General features: G+C 40.8%; 1 protein-coding gene across 3 annotated transcripts in view; it reads right to left on the bottom strand.

The window, feature by feature from the left end:
* The window catches only part of LOC122789976 (diacylglycerol kinase delta-like), a 1,345,205-nt gene that overhangs the window by 366,315 nt on the left and 956,725 nt on the right, over window positions 1-22,165 (bottom strand). For all 3 annotated transcript variants that reach the window (XM_044057484.1, XM_044057483.1, XM_044057482.1), the window contains exon 2: window positions 2,875-2,985. In XM_044057484.1, coding sequence (XP_043913419.1) covers window positions 2,875-2,985 — 111 coding nt within the window. The remainder of the gene's footprint in view (window positions 1-2,874; window positions 2,986-22,165) is intronic.

Raw genomic sequence — 22,165 nt, 5'->3', positions numbered from 1 at the left:
TGTTTTATTGAGAGGTTCCTTGGGTATATAGACAGAATGTATTATTCTAAAGCTAATGTTCTGCACTAAGCTGCCAGAAATACTTTATTTTTATTAAATGAAAATAGTTTGCATATGATCAGAAAACGATTCTGTACTCTTAATGTACTGTATTACTCTGCATAAATGCCCACCTACAGTATTATATTATGTGCACTTGACTTACATAAATTCATCTGTACAGTCATCTCTGTTGTGTGCTACTGTTCTATGCTCTGTAATGCATGCACCTTTCAAAGGTTTGTTTTGGAACTCACCCCCCCCCCCCCTGGCCACCACTGAAACTGGGTTTGGATCACTTACATGGTCTTGAGTCATAAATGCAAATTAAATAATTAGCTGAGAATTGTGCATCCCAGTTGGACAACAGAAGCTTCTAGTAGGTCTATTGTCATAGCACTACAACCCAGCTAAAGAAACAAGTGTACACAATTCAGTAGAAAAAACATTTGCTTAATTACAGTGAAATATCCACGGCAATATGCCATAGAGGAAGCATGGTTGTCCTTGCCTGGCAGAACACTTCAGCTATAATTCATGGTCCAACCCACCCAAATATGGCCATTACTCTACCTGAACATAGCTCTCAACCTCTTAGCCCAAAAAATCTGGACAAACACAAAAATAATGGGGGGACAACCTCCCCTGAAAATAGAGACAAATTTTAAATATTGCTCTTATAAACTTAAAAAGTTGCTAGAATGGAAGGTGTTGTGTTACCATGCATTTTCTGAAGGATATGAAGTCTGAAACCCAGATACCTGTCATTATTTAGCAAATTCAGTCCCCACTGATTTTCCACAAAATCCAGAAAAGCACAAGTTTTATAAGGAACAGACCAAAAATATGAGGCAAATGTATGGACATTCCGCGAAAATCTGGGCAGTTGAGAGATATGTAACCAGAGCCATATCTCTCAATCTTTTAGAGCAAGAAATCTGGACAAAGCCATAAATAATGGGGGGAACAAAGGCCCCAAAACTGGGACAGTTTTTAAATATTGCTCATACAAACCGAGAAAGCTGATAGAATAAAAGGTTTTGCACTATCACAAATTTTATTAAGGATATGAAGTCAAAAACTCAAATTTCTGTCATTGTTTTCTGACTTCAGTCCTCAATGATTTATCAGTGATTTGACAGAAAACCACAATTTTTTCAGAAACAGACCAAAAATAATGAGGCAAAAATTTGGAGAGTTGACAGGTATGACCAGAGCACACCCTGTTCCATACCATACAGATTAATTGCTGTAGAGTACAAAATTCTCTGGCACAAGTAAAAGGCAATAGACTGCAGACCCAGTTGTAAATTAAGGATGTAAGTGACATGAATCTGGGCTACAAGAAATGGACACTTTAAAGGGTTGTGAGTTTAATAATCTGATCCTCTGAAAATTTGTGATCCATGTTGCTCACAAACCTTGGTGTTTAATGCAGAACAGTATGCAAATACAGATGTTCATCCAATGAAAAAGCATTTTGTTTTGGAAGGGGGCTTTAATTAATCAAGAAGGCAGTACAGAAAATAAAGAAGCATTAGTCATCTAAACATTAGATTTCTGTAGGCCTCCCAAGCAACATAATGTAAAATAAAATAATTTGATAATGCTTTTGTTAGCTCTGTAGCATTTAAAATATCCACATTAAACCTCAAAGCCTAAGATACTGGATGTTATATAACTGCTGTAGCTTTTTATGTTGTCTAGTGTAATAATACTAATATAAACCAACAGTCTGCTACCTTTGCCTCTGTGGTACAATTGGTTAACACGTTTAGCTGTTAACCAAAAGACTAGGGGTTCAAGCCCACCCAGGGATGATGCTTCTTAGGGGAGTCCCTGGTGATTTAGACATTTGGCTGTTAACCAAAAGGTTGGGGGTTCAAGCCCATCAAGGGATGATGTTATCTAATGTTAACTAATCTATGAACCTATGAACAACTAAAAATGCAGACAAATTCACAGACCAAAAAAAATGCAAATATGGCTGGATGTTGAATTGATGCTCTTGTCAAAATAATCCAGTTATATTACCAGGGCATATAAAAACTAGTGGGGGAGAATATATTCCTTGGCTAGGACTTGAACCTGGATCACTAAGAATTCCTGTTCTAACTGAGATAACACAATATATGCCATCAGATCTGATGTTTAGGGAATCCTTAAAGACATTACTTTCTGCACTGCCTGACTTGTTAAGGCACAAATCATTGCATCTATGTTTATAACTCTGATGTGCAACATCTAACTCATGCAAAGAGAAGAAAACAGAACACAGTGCAGTACATTACGTTAGACTCGCTGTGTTTCATAAGTGCACATCACTCTCTTGGAGTTGCAGCACTTGTGGTATCATGATGTTGTTGCTTAAAGACTGTTTCTGCCAGCTAAGAGCAGTATTACAAAACTGACTGTTGCGTAAATGTCATCTGTCAGAAAGGGTGATGATATTGATGATAACAGAAACAAACCGATGCAAAAACATTTCACTTATAATATTTAGAGCTGTGGGTACATGCCCATAAAAGAGTGCTATAAAAGAGAGACAAATGAAAAAAAATGCCCAGCTGAATGCTAAGCCCCTGTAATGCCCCCCACTATCACTATCCCCATACTTGCTAACATGTCATCACCTTTGCCTCACGTTTCCTGTCTGAAAAATAAAAAGTTTTACCAGCAGAGATGTCAGATCAACTGTGACTCATCATATTTTAAATTAACTCAAGGCATCTGTCTTTAACTATCACAACACAGAGGCTACACCTCAGCAGAATGTTTCAGAGTTACTGCAAGAATTCTTAAACATAATAGAAGAGAAATTACAGAAATTATTACCTTTGCATCTTTTGCATAGTACAGTGTCCGACATCGTAACTTAAAATACCTCCTTTTCCATCTCTGGAAGGAACTTGTTTGTTTCAGTAACAGGCCCTCTTTAACACATTTCTGAAAGCAGAAATAAGAACACCCAGTCAATATCAGTGGGTTATGATGAACTAAATATGCATCTCATCTATTATGTCCCATTTAATACACAGGTGTGTAAAGAATCACTCACTCGTGCATACAGTATACCAAACATTCAACAAGTTTTATGCTTTCTACAGTCCCTGTGCTGATGTTACTTATGCTGTCTCTGTTGTAGAAGGGTCTCCTTGGCTTAGTGATACCACCAGATTAGCAAATGAAAATTAAATAAATTAATAAATAATCATTATACAGTACATCAATGCAGGGACAGGATCACAAGTTACAGCATAAAACAGTATGAGGCTCTGTATTTTGCAAACATTATAAATATCTGTGCACTTTATTCCCCGCATTTGAAGGCACTTGCACACTTGTGTGACCCATTTTGTTTGCCTATTGCATACAGTATCAAATATGTTGATGAAAAAGGTTGTAAAGTGAGGAAAGTACAGTTGTGTACACTTACCATAAATGTAGATGTTCAAGTGTATTCACTGTTGCAGTCATCACACATGGCTTATCCTGCCAGGGGTAGCCCTCATTCGGCCCAAATACCAGAGGTTTAGTATTTCTGCGTCAGTTGCTGTCGCTCCAGGACTGATGTTGGGTCGTCAGTGGTATAAAATCAGGCAGTCGATGCCATTACATCAGTTCTTCCTGCCCCAACTGTCAGGAGTCCCAAAACAGGGAGCTAGGTTATGATGGAAGAACACCACCAGTAGAAAGTAAATACCAAAAATTCCCTGTAAGGAGAGAGGAAGAGAGAGAGAGACAAGGGGGATGGAGGGCGAGAAACCAGGACTGCAACAGTGAATACACTCGAACATCTACGTTTATGGTAAGTGTACACAACTGTACTATGTTCTTCGTGTTTCACTGCTGCAGTCATCACACTTGGGTTGATTCCCAAAACTGAAGAAAAGGGTGGAGGCAGTCAAGAAGACTGGGGGCCGGCTAGGACGCCCTGCAGGACTGCGGTGGCAAAGCCTGCCCTGGAGTTGGAGAAGATAAGCAGGTGCTAATGCTTGGTGAAGGTATGAACAGAAGTCCATGTTGCAGCCTCCAGGATGTCCCTGGTGGAGGACCCCTCTGAGAAAAGCTGCAGAGGTGGAGGTTGCCCTGGTGGAATGCATCCTGACCCCTTTGGGGGCAGTTTCCCATGCTGTTTGTAGCAGAAATGGATGTAGTGTGCTATCCATTTGGAGATTGTTTGTTTGGATATGGTCTTTCCCTCTGCCCCTGCTGTGAAGCTGACTAGCAATTGATCAGTTTTTCTAAAAGATTTAGTCCTATCCAGATAGAATCCGAGCTGTCTGTGCACATCTAGAGAGTGCAGAATCCTTTCCCCCTTGTTTCGTGGGTTAGGGAAAAAGTTGGGCAAATGAATGGATTGGTTGAGAGCCAAACTGGATACTGCTTTAGGCATGAAGGATGGGTTAGTCCTGAGGGAGACCCTGTCAGCATGGAAAATGATGAAGGGCTCTACAGCCATGAGTGCTTGTAGCCCTGAATCTCTTCTAGCTGAAGTGATGGCCAGAAGCAAGGCTGTTTCCCAAGAGAGGAATTTTAACTCTGATGAAGCTGCAGGCTCAAAAGGGGGTAGGGTGAGCTTTTCCAACACAAAGTTAAGGCCCCATGCTGGGGTAGGAGCTCCTCTGGGTGGCCTTAAGTTGTTAGCCCTTCTTAGGAACTGTTTAATGAGAGGGTGTGAGAAGAGAGGTGGCTCTGTGCTGTAATGAGCAGAGATGGCAGAGGCATGAATTTTAACAGAAGAGAAGGATAGACCCCTGTGCAGTAGGTCTGCTAGGTAATCCAGGATGAGAGGTGGGGAGGGCTGTGCTGTTTTAGCTCCCTTAACCTGGATCCACATGCAAAACCTTTTCCACTTGTCAGCATAGGATTTTCTAGTGCTGGGGCATCTGGCTTCACGTATAACATCCAGGATTTGTTTGCTTAGGCTGGCAGCTGGAGGAGAGGTCAGGGAATAAGCCAGGCTTCCAGGTTCAGGGTCTGCAATTGTGGATCCATGAATTCTCCATTCTTCTGGGTCAGGAGTGTTGGGATCTGAGGTAGGTGCCATGGTAGCAGGGGTGACAGGCTGCGCAGCAGTGGGTACCAGTGCTGGTGTGGCTAGTCTGGGGTAATCAAGATTGCCCTTGTTTTTCCCTCCCTTATTTTGAGCAGTATCCTGGAAATGAGTGGTAGAGGGGGAAATGCATAGATCGAGAAGTTTACCCATTGGAAGGATAGAGCATCCACTTTCCAGGCCTTGCTGTGAGGTTCCCTTGTGCAGAATTTGCTGAGCTGATGATTGGAGTGGGAGGTAAAGAGGTCCACTTTCAGGGTGACCCATTTCTGGGTTACAAGGTTGAAGGTTCTGTGGTCTAGCTGCCACTCGTGTGGGTCTAGCAGGTTTCTGCTTAAGTTGTCTGCCAGAGAGTTTAGGCAGCCTGGCAGGAATTGAGCTAGCAGGTGTATTTGCATGGCTGAGGCTGTGTGCCAAAGAGTCATGGCAAGCCTGCAGAGAGGATAAGAGTGAGTCCCTCCATGCTTGTTGATATACCACATCACTGTGGTGTTGTCTGTTTTGATCACTAGAGGCCCTGGGGAGAGTAGGGGTCTGAAAGCTGTCAGGGCATACTGAACAGCTAGCATCTCTTTTTGGTCGATGTGCAGATGTATTTGATTTGGGCTCCAATGGCCCTGAATGCACCTGCCGTCCAGGTGTGCACCCCAGGCATAGTCTGATGCATCTGTGCTGAGGGTTTGGGCGGCGTGGGGTTGTGATAAGGGAAGTCCCTTGTTGTGGTTGCATGCTGCTGCCCACCAAAGAAAATCTTTCCTTAGACAGGGTATCATAGGTATGATAGTTTCCAGGTCATGAGAGTGTTGACACCAAAGGCTTTTTAAGTACCATTGTAGTTTCCTCATATGCAGTCTGGCATATGGAATGAGTAGAATGCAGGACGCCATGAACCCTAGAGCTTGCTGGATTTTCCTTGCAGATAACTGGGTTCTGGTGGCTAGTTGAGAGAAGTAGCCTGTCAGGTAGGCTTGTTTTTCTGGAGTAAGGAATGTCATCTGGAATGCTGTGTCCAGGCTTGCTCCCAGGAATACAATTTTTTTGTGTGGGGACTAGTTTTGATTTCTTTTCATTGATAGTATACCCCAGGTCAGTAGGTCCTTTACAAAGGTCAAGTGCTGTAACAGCTTTTCCTGACTGTCTGTCTGAATCAGGCAGCTGTCTAAGTAGGGGTAAATTTGAATATTTCTTTGTCTGCAAAAAGCAATGGCTGGAGCCAGGCATTTTGTGAAAACTCTGAGAGCAGTGGATAAGCCAAAGGGAAGTGCAGAGAACTGAAAGTGCATAGATCCTGCCCTGAAACATAGATATTTCCTACAAGATTCCCTGATTGGGATGTGTAGGTAGGCCTCTTTTAGGTCTAGGGTGGCTAACCAAGCATCCTTGGAAAGCATAGGAAGACGCTGCTGGAGGGTGAGCATTTTGAATTTTGGTATCACCAGAAAGGTGGTTAGAATGGATAGCTCGAGGATTGGGCACCAGGTGCCCTCTTTTCTGGGTACCAGGAAGAGTCTGGAATAGAAACCTTGGCCTATCTAGTCTGCAGGAACATGCTGTATTGCCCTCATGGAGAGCAGGGAATGGACTTGCTTTTTGGCCTCTGCCCACTGGTTTGGAGGAAGATCTGGGAACCCTTTGGGGTTGGCAGAGTGTGGAAATAAAATCTGTATCCCTGGGACACTATGTTGAGGACCCATCAGTCGTTGGTAATAGAGGCCCAGTTGTTTGCATGGAAGGAGAGTTTTCCTCCTAGTGGTACAAGCAGGTGGGCAGAGGTAAGGGGTGGACGTGAAAAGTCATTGAGAGTTCTTACCATAAGGGGGTGGCTTAGCACTTTCTGTTTTTGAAGAGGAGGAACTTCATTGCTTAGATCTCTGCATTCCCTGTGACTGGTGTCTGGGGGGGTCTGCTTCCCCTGGGTTTTGGCTGAGCTGGCCTGGAGGGGGCCGGAAAGGACCAGTGCTTGGAGGGACAATGCCTACTGAACCTTGGTGGCTGGACCTGTAAAACGTCTTTAACTGTCTGCATAGATTTAGCTTTTCCTTCCATCTTTTTTAAGACCTCTACTGCCTTGGTGCCAGACAAATTGTCTTTGTTCAATGGTGCGTCCAGTAATTTTGATTTGACATGGTCTGGCAAGGTCTGTTCCTTAAGCCAAGCATGCCTTCTAAGGACAGAACCAGTGACTGCTGCACTGCAAGATGCTTCTAGGGCATCAAAGCCACACTGCAAGGTGTGTTTAGTAACTTGGCTTGCAGAATGCATAAGCTCTTGTAATTCTTTATTTTCTGCACAAGCAGGAAAGGAAGATATATTTTGTTTGAGGAGTTCCATGGTATGCTGTTGACATTTCATCATGTGGAACTGACAATTTAGTGCTCTAATAGCAAGAGTTGCAGATGTTTATACTTTTTTACCCCATCTGTCTAAGGCTTGGGAATCCCTGTCTGAGGGGGTGGGATTCTTAGCTGAGGTTGCTTTAATTCCTTTAGGCCCTTGGGAGATGACCTCTGGGTCAGCAGTAGGATTTTTGAAAAGGAATTTGTGAGAGTCAGGGACTCTGTAGTACCTGTCAGGTTTCCTGGGAGCAGGAGGAAGGGTGTCAGGAGTCAAACTGGATTCCATAAAAACATCATCCACAATATCCAGGACAGGAGGAATGGCTAAACGTCTGTGCTGTGGTAAATCTAACAATTTCCTAAGTCTCTTTTTTTGACTGGGGATAGTCCTGACATTCCCATTGGAAATGCTCCCTTAAAGTATGTAGGGTTTCACCAAAAGAAAAATCCTCAGGAGGAGAGGCAGAAGGAATGGATTCCTCTGCATCAGAATCCTCATAAGCAGAGAGGGGTTGCATGTCTTCATATTCAGAAGCCTCAGAGTCATCGGACTCCTGCTCAGATAAAACTACTGGGGACAAGTCACGTTTTCTTTTGGAAGGAGTAGCCTGGCTTCCCCTAAGCATAATAAGGTCTTCCGCTATTTTAAACATTTGAGATTGAGGCATGGAAGCAGGTGCATGAGCTTGGGTCGTCCGTTTTTTAGGTGTAGTTCGTACCCTGGGCCTTAGAAACTCGGTAGTTTTAGAAAGAACTGAAGATGAGAAAGAAGTAGTTGGTTTGTGTCGAGTATCGGTAGTCTGAAGAACTTCCTCAGAAGCTGGTGCCTGCTCTGAGGCTCCAGACCCATCCAATGTAGAGACATCCACAGGATCCTTAGTCGAAGAGCCTTGCTGCATACCAGACTCCAAATGGGTCTCGGTAGCGGCCTGCGAATCCACAGAAGCGGGCTTCAAGGGCTGTGAAAGCACCTCATTGAGGACCGGAGAACTGACGACTAGCTTAACGGAAGCGTCGTCGGCAGTTTTGGACCTGTGCGGTCTGTCTCTGTCTTTATCCTTATGTTTTTTTTGGAAGATCGGTAGTCGGATGGCTTACTGAAGCCATATTGGAATATGAGGACTGAGAGCGAAAATATTTAGCTACAATAAGGGCCTGATGACGTACAGTTCTGGCGTTGAACAAAGCACAAAAGCAACAGCGAGGGACGTCGTGGTCTGGGCCTAAACAGGTAACGCAATAAGAATGGAAATCTCGGTGTGGTATTTGCTTTCCACAGGCGAGACAATTGTTAACTTTTTCTGACATCGGTTAGAGCAAGAAAAAAGGATCCCCAATGGGGTACTTAGCTTTAGAAGACGTCAATTCGGAAATGAAAACTCAGGTAGCGGCCGACCGGCACTCGTGCGAACTGCTTCTGCTTCGGGCTCCTCAGCAAGAAAGAGTGATGTAATGGCGCCGGCTGCCTGATTTTATACCACTGACGACCTGATGTCAGTCCTGGAGCAACAGCAACTGCCGCAGAAATACTAAGCCTCTGGTATTCAGGCCAACTGAGGGCTACCCCTGGCAGGATAACCCAAGTGTGATGACTGCAACAGTGAAACACGAAGAACATGGAGGGGCCATGTTTTCCATATATTCACTACTTCCTGAATTAACTGTAGGCAAGAAAGCTGAATATCAACAGGCCTACATGTTGAGCATATAAAAATATTCAAAACAGAACATTTGATTTTCAGTGAATTTCCCATGTTTATACTTATTGTGAGGCTGTAAGTAGAAATTGCAGATGAGAATTGCCCAAGCCCGGTATAATGTTCCATTTTGTTTATGTCATGTAGATTAAACATGCAATTTCAGATTCTGTACATATAAAGTGGAATTCTCATACCAGCCTCTACTTGCTAATGTCACATTTTTATGTAGATCATTTACTGTAATCATCATTTTGGTCTTAGTAATTTCCCTTCTGTAGTTATACTTCTGTATCTTTTACAACTGTATGCTGTATTTTTTACTATATGTGCATTCCTTGGAGCTTTTCTCCCTGGGTCTCTACTGAAAAAGGAACTGTGTCCAGTTGGATTTTCCCAGTAAGCAAATGTAAAATAAATAAAATAATAAATAAAATAACTGTCTTTTGGTTTCTACTACACAGGTCCGATCCACAGATAAATATGTTGCATGAATAATGGCATTTATTTATTTTATTCATAAAATAATAAATAATTTATATAAAATAAAATAAAAAGATAAGTTACGTTTTCTGAAATTCTTATATTAGAAACCTTTAATCGGACACCTGGTAATATGACAAACTTATTTCAGCATGCACACATTTATCTTCTTTGCGACTGCACTTGTATCCTTTCTGTTTTTATCTGAGTGGTTGAAGCTGAATCATTTAGTCCATTTCAGATAATCAGATGCATTGTCCCCCCTTAGAAAAAGAATGTGTATACTGTGGCTTGGAGTATGTTTGGAGCTACCCCTGGTTTAGTCATTCTAGCTCCTTGAGACCTTGGGAGTTTCCTACTCCAGACTCCCCCAATCTAAACCTGTAACTTTAGCCTTTATTTATTTAAGATAGGCCAGACCCAATGGTCTTTTTTCAGCTTCATCCTTGTAACAAAACAAAAGTTACAAGTTACATATAAAATTATTTAGCAGTACTAGTACACCACAACACAATACAATTACAATGCAATTAACTTTCAAAATAAAATGATGTCTAGTTCTGTAGTTACTCACTAGCAAATCTCTAGTTATGGAAATGGATTTATTTCATACTTGAGTTGAGTGTAGAAGATATTTATTTATCTTTATAGCTGCACAACAATGATTTATGGAGGTAGTCATTAAGTGTGAATTTATCACAGGTTTAGCACCACTGGCCATCATGGAAAGGGGAAACATGTAATTAGCCCAAATAATCTTGTTTGGCCCATCTTTGGATAGTTTTATTGCAAAGTAATAAGGGCTATTAAGTACCATGGACAGGCAAGGCTAGGATTCTTAAGATCCTCACAAATCACAGTAGCCTAGGATGTACCTAAGAACCTATAAGATGAGATTGTCCTGGTGATGACTGGCCAGAGGCATGAAGGTCAGTAAGAGTGGATTCCATAGTTTAGGTTTCCAGCAGGAGAATGCTTTCCTGATGCTTTCTAATCAACAGTTTGAGGAACGAGGGGTGAGAATAGCATCCGAAGATGGAACATATAGAATGTAAGACTATTTCTAAAGGAGAAATGTTATAGGAAGCAGTGGGTAAAGATTTGTACAAGAGAAAGATAACTTGGATCATAGCATGACTGGTAAAACTTCTGCCTTGGTAACAGAAATGTAATGGTGCTTCAAGTGGAAAGGGATGAGTTATTCAGACATCTGCTGGCTTTGCTGGCTAGAGTACGGAGGTTGTTCATTTCATGGCTGCAGGTGGCAGGCAGTGTTCTAGTGTAGGTAGACATGCACCTTTCAGCATTTGCTATTGTGAATCTGCTTCTGGTCTGGGCTGTTTTCAGGTGGAAGATTCTATGGTCGTTGTGTTGGAAACTTTTTGTGAAGTAGTGATTTAACTGTGGATCGATATTAAAACCAAAGTATTTAAAATAATGCACAGAATGTAAGGTGCCCTGTAATGATGAGTGGAATGGATCATTTCTAGGGACTTGGGATAGGCGTTTAGCTGTATGAAACAGCATGGCTCCTTTATGTCTGGGCACACTGGCAAACAAGGCTCATGAAGTCTACTACAGCAGAGGTCTCAGCAAAATTAGACAGTACTTAATTAGAAATAAATACACACCCGCGCGCACACACACACACAAGCACACACGCACACACGCACACACACACACACACACACACACACACACACACACACACACACACACACACACACACACACACACACACACACACCCCAGAAACAGCTATACTGCAGACTGTTACCTCAATTCCTCAAGTGTGATAGCATGCAATGACATCCAGGTTTACAAGAGCTCACTCACACAAGTATAGTGTGACGATAGCTTCAAAACTCCCAAGGTGATAAGCAGTTTTATCATGAGAAACATGTTCTGTGCTAATTGCATCATTCTTGGTTTTGGTAAACATTTAGCAATATTTGGATACTGCAGCCTTTTTTTAGGCTTTAAATTGTTTGCGTGCCCCAGAAATGATGGACTTCTCGAACTGACTACAACAAGGCACTGTACTGACCAATGCTTTGGTATTAAGCTGATATGATGAAGTCAAATACCCCTAAGGAATGTGTCGCTTCAGTGTGGCCACTGACCTCACACACACACAGACAGCCTAGATGCCACTGCTAAGCTCCAGAGCTGCTGTAACAGCATTCTTCCTCCAACCTTAAGAATGGACATGTGCTACTGATTCAGCTGTTAAATGCATTTGTACGTTTCTGTTCTCACGCTTTCCACTGGCGGCTGCAGTCAGAGTTTGCTTCTGTTGGGAGTTCATTTGTTATGTAATAACCACAGGTAAAGGAATGCAAACTATGTCACAACTGCACAGTGGTCACAACATGGAGAATTCCCCTTCCCCTATGTAGCATCCATGTCAGAGGCGATTATATAAGTAAAGAGGTTATCAGGGGTGGGTTCTCTTTGAAACAAAATGCTATTTCGAACCCTGCATTTTATTATCCATTCTTGATTGAATATAGAATACGTATGCTCTAGAAACAGCATTAATACCAAACTTATCCAATGAAGTTGAAATACTCCCCCCATTTCCAGCACAAAATATGCAAAAGAAAGATTCTGCAACAGAATCACAAACATACATAGGAAATCTCAAACAATAGATAAATAAATAAATAAATCACTGTTCCTTTAAAAAAAAAGTTTTGACAACATAAGCCTGGAGACAGCCATGAATCTTATGAAAACTAGCAGACAGTGTTCATATTACTTAGTAATTCATGTACAGTAAGGTGGCCAATCTCACGGTTACTGCTCTGGAGAGCAACAGCAAAACTATTACAAATTAGGGAATGAAATTAATTGATTTCCTGCTATCAAAACAGTACGTGTAAGGGATACAAATCCAGCAGATGACAAGCTTCTTATTAAGGAAGACTTCTTTCTGGAAGCTTCTTCTTATTCTGTAGTGCATCTTTAAATATCTGTATGGGATGCTACTGTACTCTGAGTACAAAGCAGAGCCCTGTTACCTGCCTACTGCAGCAGCATTTATTCATGCTCCATAAATAGCACTACCGCAACAGATGGACTTGACCGCGCTGTGTTTACTGGCATTTCCTTCCTGCTATGACCTTGTTACTCAGCTTGGTACCGTGCAGTAATCCTTACAGTACTGGCATGTTGCCTGGCCCACATCAGCAAACACAAGGTACTGACTGCTGTTTTTCTATTTGAAAAGTGAGAAATGATAACACTAAAGCAGCTCGCGTACTGGTAAAGCTTAAAGAGTTTACAGAATTTGTCATTCTTTTCAGCACACCACAAAATCGTAACACTTATTTTTTTAAGTAATGGTTTTCTTTCTAAATTGAAATTGCGTGATGTTCTCACCACTAAACCTACTTTTGATATTATTACTGTTAAATGTAATACTGAAGTTCAAAAAGGATCATGTCAGAATATTAAAATCAGACCTACAATTCATAAACCAGCTTAAGGAATTTAAAATCGGCATCAGAAACTGACTTAGAGATTCATCAGTCAATTGAGCAAGTCTCATTCGCCCCTCCCCCGAATAACATACAATTTCTGTGGATGGTTCATACTGGAAACATCTTTTAATATTTGCCTTTTCCTTACAAAACTTTGAGACATGCCACATTACTAATCATCAGTTCATCCTATGTACACTTCTGTCCATCGTATGACAGATGTTTATTGTACTCTTTGCTTTGATTAAAGGTACTATTTTATGCCTAAATTCTTTGCACTGTGTCTTAAAAAATATGTAGTGCCAGCCCTGCATAATGACTTATACCATCTTTTCAGAATCTGGGTTCCCTTTACATTACATTTAAAAATCTTGTAAACAATCAGTACTGTTACTCTTCCATAGTGACCCAACTTGTTGAATTACATATATCTAGCCCTATCAGCTGTTTATTATAATATGACCCCATCTTGGCTCACAATATTTCCCATTTGCTGATGAAGCAGAGTAAATAGGAAACACCAAAATCGACCAAATCACATACGAAAGTGCAACTAAATAATAACATAACCCAACAAAGAACCTTGAAGAAAAGTGTATAACCACTATTGTAAAGCTTCTTGTTCTCGCTCAGACCTCATAAAGTGTTAATTTGAGCAGACTTTACTCAAGTTCTTGAGCGGACTGCATCGAGCATTCAGCTGAGTGCACTTTACTCTTCAAGCATTCAGTTGTGGACACTCTACTTACATTCTTCCCCAGACTTCATTCATATGGCCACATTTCAGTCATCTATATATTCTCCATTTTTTGGCTCCCGAACAGCTTGCTATCAACTGCTTGCAGGACGTGTCCTTGTCCACGGGGTCCTCTGAACCCAACTTGCCACCACCTAGGCGAGTTGCTACGCATGTCTGAGATGGGTAATGATACCAAGGGTTACTAGGGCAGCATCACACAGATGCTGAAAGGTACTTTTCTCCTGAGGCCTAATCCCACCGTTTACGCATGCTTATACCTTCCCAAAGGATGGCATGCAAAAGCCTTCATGGCATATTGTCCACATCTCCACATGTGATTCATTCAGAATCATGCCCCACTGTAGAAATACCCCCATGTATCCCTGGCCTCAACAACCATGATGCATCTAAGCACACATACCCTCCCTCCCTCCCTCCAGGATGGGAAAACCCATTCTTACTGTCTGCGCAATCAAGTACCCGAGCTGGTAACTGAACTCTGGTCAGCTGGGCCATAGTCAGGACTTTATCCCCTCTGTGCCACCAGCACAGGCATCGTGTTCATGTATATTAAAAACAGTACCACCTGTTAAAAGCCAGGAACCTGCACCTTATCAATAAACTAAAAAAAAGTACCTGTAACAAGAATGAATACAGAGCAAAAGTTAATCATTTTAAAAGTGATTCCAAAACAGAATGTTTTACTTACTGTTGGTAGTTTTAGTAATATGATCTGACAGCACTTGTTTTACTTACTGTTGGTAGTTTTAGTAATATTATATGACAGCACTTGCTTTTCTGTTTGGTTCTTGGCCGTCATGTCATCTGTGTGAAATCATGTGTTGAAGTGGATTTTACGTGTTTCTTCAGTTTCTTCTTTCGTCTCAAAGATTTGCCACTGGTAAACTGGTGATCCCCCAAATTACCCTTGGCATGCAACAACACACACACACACACACCCACACACACACACACACACACACACACACACACACACACACACACACACACACACACACACACACACACACACATACACACACACACACTCATTCAGATTGGAATTGCAACAGTTAATTGTACTTTGTGTGCTCTAAAATGTATTTGAGGTTCTTATTTCTTTAAAAATGGATAAAGGCCACCAATATTTGATATGTTTTTTTTTTTTACTTTTTAATATATACCTATGTTCTCTGATTATTTTTTTAATGTCTCTAGTGTTAGTAGCACAAGTCTCAACATAAACAACAGACTTAGATGTCTTAAAAGTTGCTGTTGGCATTATTTATTCTGTTAACATGTTCCATACTGAAATAATGTCTGTAATTGGTCACTGCTTGATCGGTGTTCTGTCTTGGTAAACAAATTTAAGTGAATAAATGCATCGGAATAAACGAATGTCTTTTCTTTCTGCAATGCAAATGTTGCCTACTATAGCCTCTATATTCAAATTTGCTGACAACAGCTTCCATTTGTTTTTGAAATTCGGCATTATCAGACATGGAAAATGTAGCTATAGAAACTAAAGGCAAAACATGACAAAACAGACCAGACACAAATTAAAGCCAAAACAGCAGCAGCCGCTTCATTTGTGAATCAAGTTCTAATGGTAGAAAGTAAATGGAAGTTTACACAAATGTTTAGACCCTACTCACTTGAGTCAAACAATTCACAAAGAGGATTACAGATGGAATCTCAAGAAAACTATATGAATGCTAAATATTATTCCATTTTGGATGCAGTCTTGGGGTATCGATGAAGAAAATTTGATGAACAGTTTCCAAGATTTTGTACATTTAACACAAATTATGATAAAAATGAATTTTGTGACTGTTTTTGCATAAATTCTGTGCCTGAAGTGCTTTTACAGAACTCTAATGCAGTTATTTCAAGACTGAGAAGTAATAACAACCAACCTATATGATATACATAATGTAACCCTATAACAGAACATGGAGTGTTTAAAGCAAACAATGCTCAGCAGTAGACAAGGATACACATTGCATGAAAGATAAATGTGCAAAACAAGCTTATGAGAAAGAAGATATCCAAGTCCAGGGCTATTTATAGACCATGGCAAGTATGACAGTCACCCAGGATGAGAGAGAGAGAGAGAGAGAGAGAGAGAGAGAGACAGAGAGAGAGAGAGAGAGAGAGAGACAGAGAGAGACAGAGAGAGAGAGAGACAGAGAGAGAGAGACAGAGAGAGAGAGACAGAGAGAGAGAGAGAGAGAGAGAGAGAGAGAGACAGAGAGAGAGACAGAGAGAGAGACAGAGAGAGAGAGACAGAGAGAGAGAGAGAGAGAGAGAGAGAGAGACAGAGAGAGAGACAGAGAGAGAGACAGAGAGAGAGAGAGACAGAGAGAGAGACAGAGAGAGAGAGAGACAGAGAGAGAGAGAGAGAGAGAGAGAGAGAGAGAGAGAGAGAGAGAGAGAGAGAGACAGAGAGAGAGAGAGACAGAGAGAGAGAGAGAGAGAGAGAGAGAGAGACAGAGAGAGAGAGAGAGAGAGATGCCAACCACAGTGGGCACAAGGCATAGAGCAAGTTGGGGCGAGGGGGCACTTTTACCAGACTTTGATCTAGGAAATAAATTAGCTACAAAAGATCCTATCTGGGAGATGTGCTAGCAATAATGGTGCTGAAACCAGTTCAAACAAAAAACAGAAGCTTATTAAAATGTATTAGCCTGAATTTAAAAACAAAATATAGTGAAATATTTCTGGATATAGCTACGTGTCGGGGGAGTTTATTTCAAACATGAGTGATACTGTGTTTTATAATGATGTGTTGTGGCAATGGCAGCAAAGACTCACTGGAGCATTTAATATCTATAAGCTCAATTTAGAAAGAAAGGAAACCCTACCACAGATTTAGCACATCACTACAGATCACAAAGGGTGAACTATTACATATTGTTCCACCTTGACTTCAGGGACTGGGACTACACAAACATTACAATGGCTAAACATGTTAATCAGGGAAAGAAATGCATATTGCAGGTGTCTTCAAGTGCGTATTTGTTACATCATCTGCCAGTTACAAACTGAAACAAATGCATGACATATGGGAAGAAAAACCTTTAAAAGAGTTAAAGCACAGCTCAAAATGGTCACCCAGAGAAAATAAATCACATACCTATTAACATCAAAGACTATCCGATGGTTCACAAAATATACTGACCATGGCAAGTATGACAAAATATATAATATCCGAGGGAAAGGTAGTCCACACAGCCTACCTGGACCTTGCAAAGGCCTTTGACACAATACCCCACTCTGGCATCATAAATAAGCTTACCAGCTTAAATATTAACCGATATGTCACAAGATGGGTTGCAAACTGGCTCAAGGATAGAACTCACATGGTCAGAGTCGCAGGTGCCATGTCCGACTGTAAACCAGTTACAAGTGGCATCCTACAGGGCTCAGTCCTGGGACCCCTCTTGTTCGGTATGTACTACTCTGAGGTACAGGCAAACACGGGAGGACTGTGGCTTACCAAGTCCGCAGATGATTGCAAACTGGGAGCCATAACTGACTCACTGGCTGACACAAGCATCCTCCAGAAGGGCTTTACGGAGACGGATACCTGGTGTCAGAACCATGGCCTCAAGCTAAATGCCAAAAAGTGCATAGTCATCCCCTTTGGGAAAAACAAAGTGCCCACAAACTACCACATAGGAGGCAATCCACTAAGTATAGAAGAAGTATTTAGGGATCTGGGGACCCAAGGAGATAGTAACCTCTCCTTTGGCAATCACATTGCCAAAGTGGTTAGAAAAACCTTCTATATAGCTCACTTAATCACAAAAGGGTTCACATCTAGATCAAGAGAGGTCATTGTGCCCAGCTACTCATCGCTCATCAGGCCCATAATTGAGTACAATGCCCCATTTGGGATGTACCTTACCCGACACCTGCAACAGCTGGAGAGACCTCAAAAATACCTCACCAAGAGGATAGTGGGCCTCAAACAGATGCCCTATACAGCTCGACTAAAGAAATGCCAGCTCTACTCAGTTGCTTACTGTCTACTCAGAGGCGATCTCTGCCTAACATACAAGGCCATGTCTAACCCGAAATTGTTGGACATGCTCCACCTCAAGAAAACCAAATCCATTAAAGCTACACACTCCAGGGATTTAAACCTTATCACAACAATAAATAGGACATGCTGGAGGGATAGATTCATATCCCAAAGGCTTCCCTCACTCTGGAATAGAATCCCAGTCCATGTTAGGCAGAGTCCCTCGCTGACCCTCTTCAAGAGAAATCTTGGTGAGTGGATGAGAAATTGTAAATTTACTCCTGGGAGCACTTCAATGGCCCTGCTGGACAGAGGCTCAGGAATCTAGTCTAAAAGGGAGGCGAAAGCCAACACATTCTGGCTAGGCTTATAAATGCCCTAGGGCAGATAGCCTAGTACCTACCTATGAACCTATACACAAAGTACAAAACGTACTGTTCAATGATTAAACAATTATTCCATGAGACTTAAGAAATGAGATGTTGAGAGGAATGCATTAGGGCATATGTAAGATGAGCATTTCCAGGTTGAAATATGTAAAATATGGCAAAATATTACTGAATAAACCACTGCTACCACATGGAAGTAATAGAAAGGCTATGTCAGGATGTGGGAAATGACACGGTTATATTTTATGGTCTATATCCATTTATATTTTGGCTAGAGTGCATGCTAATCTATGTTTTTGTACCCAGAATTTTGTAAAATACCACACTGCCATGATGATGCTTGAGTACCAGGATGAACACAGACAGTTATGTATATTTTATACATGTCAAAATCTTCTCGGTAAAAGTAATTCTTAAAAAATTGGAAACAGCAACTGTCATTGCAAATGTACAGTACAAATGCAGAGGAAGGACCTCTGCACACCTAACTGCACTTCAGAAACACATCAGGATGTCATAACAGTACCCTTAGAATGAGGTGTGAGGAAAAAATGGAGTAATCTTAGAAAATGTTACTGCCCTTTCAAATAACAATACACAGGGAATTGTACTAAAACTGGACTGAATCAAGATATAGGTACTAAAAGCTGCATTGTAGTTGTTGGTTTAGCAAAGTACAAAATGTAGAAGAAAACTTGGAAAATGATGTATAACTATGTAGTGTTTTGAGACATATAAATTAATGGACTGACTGTTAATTCAAAGAGTAATAAAAGCAAAGTGGCTACAGGACTTTCTGCTTGCTTGGAGCATATCTCTCTACCTCTAAGTGTAAGAAATCTAGACAAATCCAAAAATAATGGGAGGACAAAAGCTAAAATCAGGGACAGATTTTAAATATTGCTATAACAACCATAGAAAGTTGCTAGAATAACAGGTTTTGCACTTATGTGTATTTTACAAATTATATGAAGTCTGACATTAGTCCTGAATGATTTGGCAGAAAACCACGGGTCTATATGAGATCTTTGAAAATCCTTTCCACCGAATGCTACATCATTGACCCGTATTCAGCAAAATTCACTTCCGCGATTTGCTGAATACTTACAGGGCAAAGACTTAGTTGGCCAACTACACAACTTTGCCCTTTTCACCTCTGTAGTGCGATTTCGGAGTTGGTATATTTACTTAAGGGGGTGGGGGTGGTGCAGCGCCCCACATGAGTAGGCTTGGTTTAGCTAGATTTGGGTCCATTGGGTTGTGGGGCAAGTATTTGTTTCCCTTTAAGTATTCAGTGAATTGTGATGTAGCGTTCAGTGGAAAGGTTTTTCGAAGAACTAATATAGACTTGAAAAGTGCACATTTTTTAAGGAACAGACCAAAAATATGAGGCAAAAATATGGACATTATGCAAAAATCTGGACAGTTGAAAAGTATGCCTCAGATAAGACAGAGAGTGCAGTTTCTGGAAGGATGCTAAAATTCTATTTTGGACTGAAAAGCTAGGAACAGTAATGACACAGTATATCTTTAACAAAACCTGAGGCAGTTTTAACTTTTGATTTTAGTTTTTTGACCTTGTTCTGCATTTTTTGAATGTTTTATTTTCAATTTCTTGAGCCAGCTTTCTGTCTGTATAATTAATTGGTAAAAAAATGTTTAACCTTAAGTATTTCAAGTATAATATTTTATTATTCAGTGTTGAATGCTTCAAGCTGTTGTTTTATTTATTACTTTAAGAGTTTATGCATTTTATCTGTGTACCAAATTATGTGGTGTCCAGCCTTTGAAGGGTGATTGCTCAGAACTAATTGTAACTTTTAGAGAGAGAATTAGTGCTGGAGAATCATTAAGCCCCTACCATACTGAAAAGTATTAAATTAATATATGTACGTGTGTGTGTGTGTGTGTGTGTGTGTGTGTGTGTGTGTGTGTGTGTGTGTGTGTGTGTGTGTGTGTGTGCGCGTGTCTACACAAAATACATCTGGTGAATTCTCAACTACTGTTGGTAAGGTTGCACTAAGCACTGGGCTCAGTTTGTGAAATCCTTGGGAGTCAGTGATTATAACTCTTCTCTGTAGCTGTGCCATGTGCAGTAGAGACTGACATTGTGGCCGCTTCAGCAAGGGACCTAGGTGGTAAAGAAAAACCTGAACCGGTGCCACAGCTATCATAAAGTACTGGACAACCGCACAAACACAAAAATAGAGCAGGAATTCAATTAAATACAGTTAACAAAGTGCAGTGCTGGCTTGAAATATACTTATTTTTTATTTTTTTTTTCAGTGGATGCCTTGGATTTTAGTGTAGATGCACTCCAGACCTCTGGCTCAAGTTGCCAAATGTTGAGCAGCTTTGGTAAGCTGCACACAAACCCGCTCAAACACAAGGTTTATATACACGTGAATTTAAACAGTTTTAACACAACTACCAATGGTAAAGCTCCAGACTAAGGCTTTCTCCAGCAGTTCCCAACTTAGATGGGTCCTGAGCTACACACTTCTGCAGCAAGGGTGCAGGGAGGCCTTCTTAATGTAAGATGCTGTTTTAAGAGCACAGTGATACCAAACAGTCTAGATTCAGCAAGTTTGAATCCAGCCTATGCTATATAATAAGGCAATGAAACACAAATTCAAAGTGCATAGTAAAAAGTAGTCACAAACAGCAAAAATGAAGCCGAAACTCAATTAAATACAAGCCAGTTTAAAGTCCTCCAGTTAACAAAGTGCAGTGCTGGCTTACAATATGCCCATTTTTATTTTTTTAGTGGATAAATTGGATAATTTGCTTATCTTGTGTGTGTGGAACTGCTACTTAAATTCCATGTGCCATTCTTATTTTGTTGGATACTATCACACTCATTAGTGCCATTAAGCTTCTGGGTACTAGCTGACACATTTTTCAAGATATGAAACGTTTTGATGCAATATATAGACAGCAGTCCCCCCCCCCCAAGGTTTCTTTTCTACTAATACTTTTATGACTTTTTTGTGCATTTTTGTGCAATCTGTCATGGATTAATTTTCTGCAGTGTTTCCAGTATGTGTTCTGCAAAAGTATCCTGTGCCAGCTTTTCCAACCTTGCAAATGCATTATTTCAGTTTTAAGGTCAGAATAAGTGGTCACTTACTCAATCTGGGCAGCCCTGACTAAAATGATACAATCAGGATGTGGTTTGTTTTGTACACGGGAGAAAGTTGCATCCTTTATTTCTCACCAGGTTGCTGCAGAGTTCTATTACGCATCCTACGTCATACAAGGAACAAAGGAAAAATGGATGCTCAGGGCAAGAACTCTGGCAAAAGGATGAAGGTATTTGTGAAAATACAGAAAAGTGATATGGAAAATACACAAAACAAAGTTCCATGGGGGACTTAAAACTGGCTTGTCTTTAAGAAAGACTACAAGTGCACATACCAGATGGTCTCTCAATGTAATGGGACAACACTAAACAGCTAACATACATAGATCACCTCTTTTGAGGATAACCAGGGAGCTGTAGATGAATTTTGATTCAGGAAAGAACTGGTTAATAATAATATATAGTAATTTTTTGCCACACAAGAAAGTGTATTAAAATAAATTAAAAGAACAGAAGACAAAGATAAAAGAAACTTCACCAAAAGTGCTATGAAGAAGAGGTTACAGCAAAATATATCGACCAAACAGTAGAATGCAGGACAGAAACTTAACTGTGTATAAACAAAGGCATAAACACCCACTCAAGAGACCTAAATGTCTTTTGCAGCATAAATACAACATGTTGGGGGGGATAGATATGTGTCTTCGCCCCACCCTAGCTTCACTTATGTGCATGGGCACCCATGAGTCTGCTTTACCTTATAAAGTAGTCTACATACAAAATCTTCCCTGTATGTCAGGTTGCTGAAATGACACTGAAATAATACATTTCT

The sequence above is a fragment of the Protopterus annectens genome, chromosome 15.part0, assembly GCF_019279795.1.
Source record: "Protopterus annectens isolate FY-2018-M chromosome 15.part0, PAN1.0, whole genome shotgun sequence".
In the NCBI taxonomy this organism is placed as follows: domain Eukaryota; kingdom Metazoa; phylum Chordata; order Ceratodontiformes; family Protopteridae; genus Protopterus; species Protopterus annectens.
Note: the sequence above shows the minus strand (reverse complement) of the source record. Positions and strands in the feature narration are given on the sequence as shown.